At 36.4% G+C, this 12,838-nt stretch overlaps 2 protein-coding genes across 2 annotated transcripts; both read left to right on the top strand.

Moving 5' to 3' along the window:
• Positions 1 to 3,123: 3,123 nt before the first annotated feature.
• LOC128229971 (neural-cadherin-like) lies at positions 3,124 to 11,164 on the top strand. The gene is made up of 9 exons (XM_052941911.1): positions 3,124 to 3,524; positions 4,403 to 4,588; positions 5,492 to 5,741; positions 5,948 to 6,197; positions 6,451 to 6,562; positions 6,876 to 7,002; positions 8,748 to 8,997; positions 9,166 to 9,442; positions 11,008 to 11,164. The coding sequence occupies exons 1-7, from the start codon at positions 3,128 to 3,130 to the stop codon at positions 8,773 to 8,775; spliced, it is 1,350 nt and encodes a 449-aa protein (XP_052797871.1). The 5' UTR covers positions 3,124 to 3,127; the 3' UTR covers positions 8,776 to 8,997; positions 9,166 to 9,442; positions 11,008 to 11,164.
• LOC128229752 (neural-cadherin-like) lies at positions 8,853 to 12,787 on the top strand. The gene is made up of 6 exons (XM_052941566.1): positions 8,853 to 8,967; positions 9,237 to 9,427; positions 10,921 to 11,046; positions 11,553 to 11,915; positions 12,128 to 12,337; positions 12,475 to 12,787. Exons 1-6 carry the CDS (start codon positions 8,853 to 8,855, stop codon positions 12,664 to 12,666), a joined length of 1,197 nt encoding a protein of 398 aa, XP_052797526.1. The 3' UTR covers positions 12,667 to 12,787.
• Positions 12,788 to 12,838: the final 51 nt, after the last annotated feature.

Here is a 12,838-nt window from a genome sequence, read left to right as displayed (position 1 = left end):
TCCGAATTTTTGTTTCATCCTTTGACATCTCTGTCAATTATATTTAAAGTTTTGTAAATATCAAACACTTCGTCCCCAGAACAGTGTAACAACAATGCCTTCTTCTAATTACCAGACTTTATCTTGTCCCTACCGAGGTCATGTTCGTAAACACACTGATACTCGTGGAAACATATCCAGCTATATTTTAAATTATTACGTTGCAAAATTAAACATTTTTTTTTGCTGGCGACCGTAAGCATTACTCCTCATTCATCATAATAATGGACCTGCCACTACTACTACTACTACTACTACTACTACTACTACCACTACCACTGCCACTGCCACTACCACTACCACTACCACTACTACTACTACTACTACTACTACTACTGCTACTACTACTACTACTACTACTACTACTACTACTACTACTGCTACTACTACTACTACTACTACTACTACTACTACTACTGCTACTACTAACACTTTAGAATAAACATGATTAAACAATGCTCTTTTGAATGTGTGTCGTAATGAAAATAAATCACGGAGAAAAGTCTTTTTAACCCAGGCAGAACCTCGTACAAGTATCAAACAAACTCGTATGTATGTAAATGTTTTGAACTGGTGGAAGGAGGAGTTACTTCTATTCATTCATTTGTTGTGATGTTTAAGGGTAAATAAACTTTAGGAGATCATACAAGAGACATAGTTACCACAGATTCTTCCAATAACCACATACAAATAGGATATGAAGTCTAATCAGCTTCCGATTCACATACGATAAAAAGCATTTCTATGGTCTATGGTCTAAAGCCACCAAATGGTTTCTATAGGTATGGAGGCCTGGCTATATCCCAAGCATTTTCGAAGCTTAAGCATATCCTATTAAAAATATACCAAAACAATCAAATTTCATTGTAACATTAGTCTTTGCATTTGACCACCATATACATGACCGTTATTTTGAACAAAGTTTTGACATTTTCATCAAAATCACAATGTTACTAAAAGGTTATAATCTCCCAGTATATTCATGAATCCAGAAGATACAAATGTTAGAAAACACATTTACAGTTACATCTTAATTCAAAGCTACCGTATAAGTAAATACAATTAAACTCATATGCGTACTTACTTTAATGTTAATTATAATCCCTTAAGTCATTGCAGGATTCCATGGATAAAGTCAGCGCTTAGACGCAAACAATTATTTGGTGTTATAAATAATTTGGCCATAATATCATGTGATAACATCAACTAGCCAATCACGCGAGGAACGAATTCTATTAGGTAGACATACCTAGTAATCCTTTTTAATGGAAAAATACGAAAAAAAAACTGCGCAAAGTAAATTAATTGTAAACTATGTGGAACTTCAGTTAGTAAGTTTCCATGCATTGTACACATCGATACCAAGTTTATGTCAGTTTTCGTTAATTTTTTTTCGCTATTTCATCATACGGAGTACAGCCCCTTTAAAGGCCCAGTTTAATGAATGTTTGGCATGATAATCCCCTGCTGTGCATCTCCTTCTAATTGCACTGGTGTCACAGTAGGGGCCAATTTCCTGTGTATTCGTTTATTGGCTCAGGGCCTTTTAGGGTCCATTTTTTTAATAAAACATCCCAAATTGCACAGCAGGATACTTAGATAGGAGATCTGATAAGACAAGTAGGCAATGAGATTAAGATCAATTAACAGAGATTGTGTATAAATACACGTTTTTTTTGTTGTTGTTGTGTTGTTGTTGTTGTTGTTGTTGTTGTTGTTTGTTTTGTTTGTTTTTTGTTGTTGTTGTTTTTTTTTTTTTTTTTGGGGGGGGGTCGCTTATAGAAGGCTAAAAATAGGCCTTTAATACTTAACCGTCAATCTATACACATGATCCAATGGTATTGGTTTTATTGTGACACAGTTGTTTATTTTACTGCATGAAGAAGCAGGCCTGATTTATTTATTCTAAATTTATGTAATCATTTTTTAAACCTCAGTTTTGTTCATGTTTCTTAGTTATTTCTAAATGTTGTCTTACTCTGCTTACAAATGAGCAAGCAATTGAATCCCCAACATGAACAATGTTTTTCTTTGAACAAACTTATCAATGACAAGCTTCCGTTAGAATAATGTTTGTTTCCAGTTAGCATAATGGTAATTGCAATATCCTTTCGTCTACCATGGCGTTAAACAATGGTGTAATCTGAGAAAATTTATCTGGTTCAAATGCAGAAAAGGTAGGCAACAAACGATAACTTACACGATATAATACAAGTGCTATCAGTTTTCTCCCAACGGTTCGTTGATCTTAAATAAAATCATGTTTTTAAAAGTTTGATTTTGAATTGTACACTAAACTTGCTATTTGTGTGAAATTTATAAAATGTCAATAATTAAAAAGTGGTGTAAGGGTAAAATGCATGTACTTTACTTTTCTTAAACAAATGCGTTTAATCGATTAAAAGCAATATCCTGTCACAGTCTTTAACCTGTTATGCCCCAAAATACCAGAGATAAATTATACTTCTATTGTACCTATACTTACACTTAATTTCAAACAGAGAAATATATATCCTTATACCAAGAGGTCAATTTTATAGTTTTCCTTGTTTCGTTCCTCTGCTTATGTAGTTATAAAAATAACCTCCAAAATGAGAATCTACGATAAGCAAAACTAGTCACTATTGTCATAATGTCGTTTACAAAAAAATGCATATTTTGCATGTATAATTTGAAATACAAGGCTCAAAATCCTATATGTAAGACAAAAGCCGTATGTAGAAGTTCACATCCTGTATTGAGAATTCAACTGTGTGAGTATACGATTAAGACCAAATGCAATATTCCATAGATCGTGTACAGAATTCAATATACAATTCATTATAACCGAATGACTACTATAAGTAAATAAAAACAACTGAAACAAACACCTTTCGTATTTACGCAGCGTTTATACGAACGTACGAAATGGCAGATATCAGCCACCATAGCTCACACATATCGAATAACCTTAATACCATAATCTATTGTAAAATGCACAATCAGGAAGAATTGAGCGCTCAACCTCGAAGTGGGTGCGTGAAATAACGATTTAAATGCTAGTTCGTAGTTTAAACGCAAATATCTTAATCCCTCAAAATTGTTTGCAATGAAACATAAAGGATTTAGGGGTTTGATAGTAATCTTGATTTTAACAAATATCATTGAAATGGATGCCTACCAGTATAATCAAGTGCTGGGTATAAGGAAGCGACGTCAGAGTTACGTTGATATTGTCTTACCGGATAAAGCTGTCCAAGAAACGGCAACCGGCGTTTTATTTAGTGTTAAAGATTCATTGGATTCGCTCAACTATCGTTACATCTTGAACAGTTCTACATATGCGAACGCGTTTAGGGTAGACATTGTAAGCGGTGATGTTCCCGTCGCGGCAGGCTTTACGTTGGATTATGAAGCCTTTATTCCGGCTAACAACGGTTCTGAAATGATCAATTTGACTATCATAGTCTCTGACAATTCAATGACCGAACACAGTAGTGATAACGGTACGTCTGCTATTAGGTGATATTATGTTTTAACTCTTGAAGGCGCATCGTTTACCTTGAGCAAAGCTTAAAATTATAAAATATTAATGTTTTCTGTTTGTAAGGTAGACGCATGCAATATATTACTATTGTCAATTATTATTATTCACATTGTTATTGTACATTGCAGTACGTCGTTTCATTAATGTATTTTAAATAATCACTGTATTAATATTCATATTTACATTTTAACTATACATTCAATTTTTAAATTGTACCTTGACTATGCACTACATTATTACTGTACATAACCGCATTACAAAGTAAAGGAATCATGAAGGCTTTAACTATGCCTTTAACTACCATTCTACTTGTTTTGCACATAATTTTAGATTGTTTATTCTTTGTTTTCAAAGTTATAAATACTCAATACAGGCGTTTTGTTTGACTGGCTAAGTGCCGTTACACAAAGGCAATGTATAATGTTCTTTTGATATATTATGTCCCATATCAGTCATCAGCAAGCAAATACCTTTCAAATGATACAAACATTGTCTTGAACGGGCACACCTTCACATTTTGTGATACAATATGAGACTTCGTTAGGGTCGACAAGATTGCTGCGGTAATTATTTAAATCATGTAAATTTATGTTTTATCGGCCACATACAAGCTCCTATGGACACTACAAGTCTTGTTTTGAGGAAAAAGTGTAGGTATAATTATATGTATTTTCACTTCTACAATTCATTTGAATATAGTTCTCTTTCAATCAATCAGAGAACTGCATTGTAGTTTATTCGTGGATAGATGTTCTTAATTCATCATTGTTTAGTCAGTTTGATTGTGTCTTTTGTACAGGGTAAGCTGAAATTGTATGTTATTTGTCGATATTTCAGTTATGAAGACGCTCCTGCAGCCCGTGATACTGATGGACGTCAACGACGAGTCCCCAGTGTTCACGAACGAGTTTTACCCGTATTACGCGGTCGTGTTGCTCAGCGCCGCCGCAAACAGCCAGGTCTACTCCCTCACCGCTACAGACCCCGACAGAGGCGCTATCATCTCGCTCTCACATAAGTTTGGTACGTATGACACTGTGTATCAAAAGGACTAGACTCCAGATAGTCCCCAAGTCGGCAAATATAGTTTTTTTTCCAAAACAAGACTATAGTTGTCTACTTGAGCTTGTATGTGGCTGTACTACATTTACATGAATGGTAAAAATGATTTAAACTATAAATATGTCGTAAGCGTTATTGTGATATATGTTGTCTATTCCCTTTAATCCCTTGATATAGGAACATTGTATTGCAATAAATCAGTGATCCGTTACTTCCATAAAGGCATGGTTTACCCCTTCTATAACTGACCCTCCTAAATCTGGAGTATTACAAACGATTGTTTATTAATCCTAATCCATATTGCCCTGCAGTGTCTGTTCTCGTCGAACAGATTTGAGATCAACGAAAAATCATAAACGATGTTTAGCCCCTCTCCTTTGAACAAATTCCTAAGGCAAAGAGCTTATAAATATGGACAGGACATTTTGCACCGTGCTGTGGCATCAGTGCCAAAAAAGAGGCCGCGCAGGTGGAGGATTAACAAGCAAGACAGAGAACAGATTTCAGATCAACGAATATTGGTCATTAAAAGCATAAACAATGTTAATCCACTTAATTGAACAAAGTCCTGTATGGCAATGAGCCTAAAAATAAAGAAATGGACATTTTGCAAAATGCTGTGGCAGAAGTGCCAAAAAAGAGGCCGTTCAAGTGGTGGATGAACAAGAAAGACAATTCTTAAACTGGGGCTTCAAAGAAGATACTCGTTTAAAATTAAAACAATGGTAACAATGCAGTTTTGTGTAATATCTACGAAAGTCGTAAACAGAAGTTAACGTTTAATAATAATACATTACTTTGAATTCAAGCGAACAATAATTCCTATATATGGTTGGCGTTCACAAGTTATGTTGTTGTTTACAGTGGGCAATGCTGGTTTGTTTTTCGACGTGACGTATAACAGTGCCGTGGCGGAAATAAAACGGAAAGGACAGCAGCCGTTTACGCCTGACCAATTCCTGCGCATCACAATCAAGGCCACAGATACCGCCGGGGCCAGCTCCCAGGTGACGAGCGGTGTCGTGGAGGTCAAGGCCGGCACCCGGCGCCCGCAATTCAACATGCAGAATGGATACACCTTACAGTTCCAGGAGGAAAATGAAATAAACCAGAAGTAAGTGACGATCTAAAACCAGAATAAGATTAACTTTTATTTGATATGGTATAAATACTATTACAATAAATATATGAGTATATTGTGGCTATTTACGTCTTCTGTACAGTTATTTACGGTGTAAATATGCATATAGATAATAATCATGAATCCGGCTACAATCGTATTGAATCAACTTTTATTTCAATATCTCTTTGTATATTTAGGATAACCATACTTCAGAACAGAATGAGGGTGAAGAGTTTCCAGTCAAACAGCATATCTCTGGCGGTCCTTGACGAGTTAAGCCTGCCCTTCCATCTTTTCGAGACGCTGGTGTCGGGCTCGTCTGTAGTGGGAGTGTACGATGCAGACCTGTACGTGAAGCGTGTGGTCGACTATGAGAGGGACCCGCGGATATACAGCTTCGCCATCCAGGCAACTGAAGGCAGAACTGGCCTCACCAGCACCACCACAGTCAGTAGAATACAAACTACTCAAAGAGATATTATTTTGATGTCCAAAAAGTTTCCTGCATTTAAGGAAAGGGGACAAATTGGATCGAGACCAATTAAAATTCACGTTTTGTTTTCCGATGTTTTAATTTTTTGCTTTACAAATCTAAATAATTATCTTTCGATATGTAAAAAAATAAAACTGCATTTAATAAGAAACATATACAATTATTGAGCTGATTTTTAAATGCAGAACATAATTATCCTATTTTCAGCTTGAAGTTTATGTCACAGACAAGAATGAGTTTGACCCAAGTTTTACCACGTCAATGTTTAAGAATGAAAGTGTCAGAGAAGATATACCAACTGGCAGTATTCTACTAACTGGTACACTGTCATTTGTAGAGTTATTTTTCGAAGGTTTTTAGCTTTTTCTGAAACCCAATGTTAGAGAAAGAAAGTGTCAGAGAATATATACCAACTGGCAGCATTCTACTAACTGGTACACTGTCATTTGTAGAGTTATTTTTCGAAGGTTTTTAGCTTTTTCTGAAACCCAATGTTTCTAACATGACTAAAATAAATGGTACAATTTGCGAGTTGTATAAAACATTTTTCCATCGGTAACAACAGGTTATGTCCTGTTCGTTTTCATCTGATTATGAAGAAAGATCAATAATCAATAACGCCATTATTTCAGTTACTGCAAGAGATGCCGATCTCAACACCAAGATGTCATTCTCTGTGAACAACGACCACTTTAGAGTTGTACCGCTCAATCCAGAAAGCAAAACTAGTCCATATATTGCCAACATTGTTGTTAACAAGTAGGTATCAATTGTACAATATTAGTTTAACTGGTACATAAACCAAAGTCATTTAGACCAATGTTAATGCTTTTGTTAAACAGGATACCATTCACAGTATCCAATATACTTACAGAAACTTTTAACAACATGATAACACAGTATAATCTTAGTAAAATATGTTTTTCGTTTAAGACAACATATCACTTCAACATTTTATATTCAATATTATAAGATGTTAAATAAACACAAGATTAAAAGTATCTTCCATGGCCGAGAGTGATAGGTTTCATTTCGACCCGAGCATAGGGTGTTTAGCGGAAACGACGATTACCGACTTTCCACAAAACACTCTGCGAGAGGGTAGGGATTAACCTATCTTAGATGCTTTTTCTCCCACTTCAATTAAACAAAATTCAGTAAAAATGTATTTTTGCTGGAACTATTTTGTGCATAGTGAAATTAAATGCGTATGGATATGTCATAATTCGTGGTTGTCATGGATATTCGCGCAGCGATTCAGATTATGTTTATAGAGAAATCGGTCTTTAAATAGTTCTTAGTAGATTGGAGCATTATTTCTTGAATGGAGCGTGAACACTTTTTTATGCTGCCATTGGAAGCGAGGAATGGTTGATTAGGTTTCTAAATATTGCCACAAGACAAGGTCTCCATGATGCTACATACGACAGTCTTCGACATGGGAGGTAATAACAATGTGATGACCATTAAAAAGGAGTTCCATACGGGTACTAGTTTTATCTTTGCCCGTAGGCAAGATAAGAATTTCTAGCATGATTAAATATTTGGATCTACTTATCTGAGGCGGGAGAAAAAACGATTCCATTGGTTTACAATTAACATTTTAGGTGGGGAGGCACTAAATGGGTTAGTTACGTAGTACCATAACATAATTTACTTTGTAGTTATAAACACTAAATGTTGTCCAGTTTAGGACATTAAATCATATCTTACTAATAAAAACATATAAAATAGGTGTAAGTTTTAGCTCCAGCGATTGAAATGATTTCTATCAATAGTAGTTTCAGTAATTTATAGTCTAAAGAAACTCCTTTCCCCATGCGTAGCACTAGCAAAAAAGGAATTAGTTCGTAAATAATATGTGAATCGTGACCCACAATCCGATCTTTCCACGTAACAAGAACTGATTTTTTCCAAGCTGGTCTGATATGGCCGAGTTGTTATGACTGCATTTCATTCGTTTCCATTCATTGATTACGGAAAGTAAAAAAAAGATCAGTTAGGTAAGCACCTGAATTTTAAAAATAACCCCCTCGATATACACAAGTATAATTTCAGTACCCACTTAAATCCAAATATCTAGAACAACATAGTTATTGAGTAAGTATATCATGTATGTAAACAATATGGAAAATAGCATTTGACTTATCCATCATTATACGGTTGTTGCTGGGACAAAGGTAGTGGATTGTTAGCATAAATGCACCAAATGCAGTTGAACAAGCTTGTAAATTGGTACGAATAAAGATCAATGCAATCCTCATTGATGATATGAAGTTGATGTATTTTATCAAACGTAACATTTACAGTTCCGGTATCTATGACAACACATCTACTCCGGGTATCTTGTTTTAAAATAGTTCATGCTAGTAGTACACCATTTCTTATAAACATACAATACTGTCACATATGTACATGTCACAATTGTAAACGCAAACGAGCTTTCATCATACTATTTTAAGAAAGACGGATCTATTGTAGCCTTACATGGTCCAATTTTACAGAGCACTTGATTATGACGGCTGCCGGTGAAGCTGTACGAATTTGACCTAGTTGCCACTGATGATGGAGACATTCATAAGTCAGGAAGCGCTATCGTTCAGATATTTATGACAAACGTAAACGATGAGTCTCCGGAGTTTCCCAATGACATGCAGTCTGGCCTGCGGTATGACGCGGCAGTGGGGTCCGATGTCTACCTGGCCAAGGCCACTGATGCTGATGGTAATATAATCACCTACCTCTTTTTGGAAAGTATGTCTACAAAAATGAATCAGACCTAATTTTATAACATTTTATTCCAAACCAATGTTGCTTAATAGAATTGTAAAAGATTGCACTTAACGTCGGAAGTACTATAAAACATAACGAGCAATATAAAAAAATCTACTATGTATAGTTAAACATATTTTTTTTGTTTAGCTTACCAGAAATTCAACCTTAATACAAGCACTGGAAGTGTGACACTGCATGAGACAATTGCTTCCACCCAGAGAGTTTAATCACGCAGTTTGAGTACCTGCTCAAGGTGATCGCCGTAGACGATGGCTCATGTTGCGGTGGTATCACCACACGGACCAGCACCGGTACACTCACCGTCAACATCCTCACCGATAACGAGAACCGGCCTCTGTTCCCTGACTGTCAGAGTTTGACACCGCACGTCAAAGAAGAGCAGGCAGATGTATTTATAATTAAAGTATGTATATGTCTAAGTTACATTGTTGATCAATGAAAAAAACGTTAAACAGTGTTTTGGTCACTCAGAGCATCGATGTCCCTTTCATCGATGTCACTCGTCAGGCATCGATGGCCTATGTCGCCAAAGCTTAAAAGACTATGTTCGATTGACATAAACCTTTTTGCACTTTTGCGCACGTGCAGTTATCCTCATAACTCGTTAAATATTTGTCAAGTTATGCCACTAGACCAACCGAAAACTTACATCTGCTTGCGATACTCGTTTTCCTTCCATTAAAGGGCATACAATGGCTTTCCATAGGCTTACTATCCATTTGTCTTAAGATACCGAATATGTAGATCATCGTGGAAGAAATAAAATAAATATTTTTGGGGGTTTCCCGATGGATATAAACTTCCAAACATGGTTCCATGTACTCAGTCTCTCAGTACCTCGGAATTCTCAGTTGGCAAAGGGTCTATATAGAAGTTTTCCTAAGTTGGAAAGCACACGCCGCTGGCATGACATCTACCCTCGGCAAAATAAAGCATTGTTTCTTGTTTGTGATTATTTTTTGGTGTTCTATGTCTTTGGCGTTTACTCAGTGCTATTAAGCCGGTTTAATGTTTAATTGTGTTGCTACTGAGCTTGTTTCTGTAGTTTTCACATAAGTAATACTATGGCTTCCGTTAATTAAGCATGTTCTTTTACGGCAATACTAATGCTTTTGCTTTAAAAGCAGACCATGTTTGGTATGAACATTAAGAGTAAGTTTATGTAAGTTGATTGTGTTGGAAAAAACGGTTGTTTATATGGGTTTTGTCAGAACATTACTCTTTGTGTCGTAAACTAATTTGTTAAACGCATACATTTTGGGTAAAACAATGTTCTGCAACAACTGGGTAGTGTATGAACTACTTGACAAACAATTTACATGTTAAAGACTTTCCCGTTTTATCATTTGACGACGAACAACATAAATTCAAACTTCAAATTCTATGTCTTTGGCGTTTGCCCATTGCCACTAAACCGGGTTTATGTTTAAACTTTTTGCTACTGAGCATGTTTCTGTAGCTTTTTGCATAAATATTAACATAAATTACAACAACATATAGCACAGCGAGAGGGGCCACAAGACACATAATGCACACTTCCACAATACACAGGAATGTTACTTTTCAAAGCGATAGTGTTTTTTTTACTTAAATGTTCCAATAGGACCAATATTCACTTTAAAAAACACATCAACATTATTTGACATCCAATGTAGAAAATGAGAAGAAATTATGCATGGTAAGCCATTGGAAGCAAATAGATCCGATGTGTTTAACTTACATATATGTAGATGTCACACGAAAGGTTGATTGACTGATTCGTGTGGGGACTATTTTCTTCTCTATATAACTGTTTATGTTTGCGAGACACCGGTTTTCCCAAATATCGACAGAGACAATTAATGTATATCAGTATTATATAGTATTTTGCTGCATTACCAGTATTCCATAAAAGCTGCTTTAATGGGTCAGAAACCTATGCAAATAGGATGCACACTCATTACATGCATGTCCCTGGTGACACTTAAGGTGACTGCAGGAGATCCAGACTTCGGCACTAATGGAGAGGTGACATATTCTTTGCGCGAAGGCACGGACTCCCCATTTAGGATTAACAGCGCATCTGGGGATTTATACACGAGAATAGCAATCGACAGAGAAACCCTCGGGAGTACTAAAATAGCTCTGAATATTATTGGGACAGACGGTGGTGGACTGATTAAACAAATATATCTACAGGAATGAGATTTGTATGAAAAATTCAAAAATAAATTTTTCCGTCCATATTTCGTCATTATCCATTTCTATAACTCAATTCGGTTATAAAAGCTTGGTTAATTGAATGTCGGTTCTGATATGTTGGTAATTCAAGGTCCTTAAAAACAATCGGTTACCCATGGCAATGTATTGCCTTCCAAAAAGTTTCAGTAGGCTATAACAGAGTCATTGAAGCTACGACTTCGTCTCTTGAAGAAATCGTAGTATCCCATCCTATTTTCAGACCAATAATGTCTCTTTGAGGATCAATTTCTACAAGTAAATAAACAGAAAATAACTGTTTCTTTCTTTGTCAGCAACTGTTATTGAAAGTAATCGGTCGAGATCAAGGAAACCCTGCTTTATATTCGTCAGCATCAGTCGTGATCAATCTGATAACATATGCCGATAACCAGCCCCCGAAATGGCTTGGGAACGAGAGCAACTTCCAAGTGAGCGTACCAGAAAACCATGATAAGGCTAAAGCTCTGGTCAATTCTACTGCAAATTCCAGCTCCGCAATGCCAACCCTTAGTTTTGGAGTTACAGACAGCTTTGATAATCTCTTCTACACATTTGCTCTATCATCAAACGGCCGCATCCAGGCAGGATCACTACGTCATCTGTACGACTTTGATCACGAGAAAATTACTCAGTATACTGTCAGGCTGAGGGCTACTGTGAGTACAAAACATTTACTGATACTCATTGAGTATTCAATACAATGACAAGTGCATAGTTATATAGGTATACTTAATGATGTGAAAATATTGCGTAAATAATAAAAAATATGAAAATTATCACTTCATTATTGTTGTGGTTGAGATGCAGAGTATAAAAACACAAATTATGTACGTGAATTATGCACTCCGTTTCTGTCTGCTTACCCAAGGATGTGGAAAACGAGCAGGCCATAAGAATCTGCACAGTGGCCATCACTGATGTAAATGACAATGAGCCAAGATTCCTTGGAATTAATCCGGACAACTCTTTGCTTGAACTCCGTATTCAGGAGGGTGACTACACAAAGGCTTTTGAAAATGGGGAACTGGTCGATACCATAAATGCGGTAGATGATGATGGCACTGCGCCGAACAATCAGGTTTTAACAATATCAGCATTAAAAAGATCTCTAAAGAAAACTTCTGCATTGACTTTTTTATCGTCTTCAAATCATTAAAAATATTTCTTTTAAATAAACAGGTTGTTAAATGTGACGGTTAGAGTTTTCATTTCCAGGTTCAAGAATATCGCATCACCTCCGACGGGAGTGGATTCTTCCAGATAGATGCAACATCGGGGAAACTGACTACTAAAGCAAACATTGACAAGGAACATACCGAACTCTACATGATCCAGGTGGAGGCTGTTGATGCTGCCCCCTCATCATTCCTGCCAAACGGAAAACACAATACAGGTGGAGGCCGTTGATGCTGCCCCCTCATCATTCCGGCCGAACGGAAAACACAATACAGGTGGAGGCCGTTGATGCTGCCCCCTCATCATTCCGGCCAAACGGAAAACACAATACAGGTGGAGGCTGTTGATGCTGCCCCCTCATCATTCCGGCCAAACGGAAAACACAATACAGGTGGAGGCTGTT

Source organism: Mya arenaria, chromosome 4, assembly GCF_026914265.1.
Source record: "Mya arenaria isolate MELC-2E11 chromosome 4, ASM2691426v1".
Lineage (NCBI taxonomy): Eukaryota > Metazoa > Mollusca > Bivalvia > Myida > Myidae > Mya > Mya arenaria.
This window is presented reverse-complemented; position numbering and strand designations above follow the sequence as displayed.

Coding starts and splice junctions, on each gene's coding strand:
- LOC128229752 (XM_052941566.1), top strand. CDS start 8,853: ATGACAAACGTAAACGATGAGTCTCCGGAGTTTCCCAATGACATGCAG. Junction 11,047..11,552: donor ACTTCGGCACTAATGGAGAG/GTGACATATTCT, acceptor TTTCTTTGTCAG/CAACTGTTATTGAAAGTAAT. Junction 11,916..12,127: donor CTGTCAGGCTGAGGGCTACT/GTGAGTACAAAA, acceptor TGCTTACCCAAG/GATGTGGAAAACGAGCAGGC.
- LOC128229971 (XM_052941911.1), top strand. CDS start 3,128: ATGAAACATAAAGGATTTAGGGGTTTGATAGTAATCTTGATTTTAACA. Junction 4,589..5,491: donor CTCGCTCTCACATAAGTTTG/GTACGTATGACA, acceptor TGTTGTTTACAG/TGGGCAATGCTGGTTTGTTT. Junction 7,003..8,747: donor GCCAACATTGTTGTTAACAA/GTAGGTATCAAT, acceptor CCAATTTTACAG/AGCACTTGATTATGACGGCT.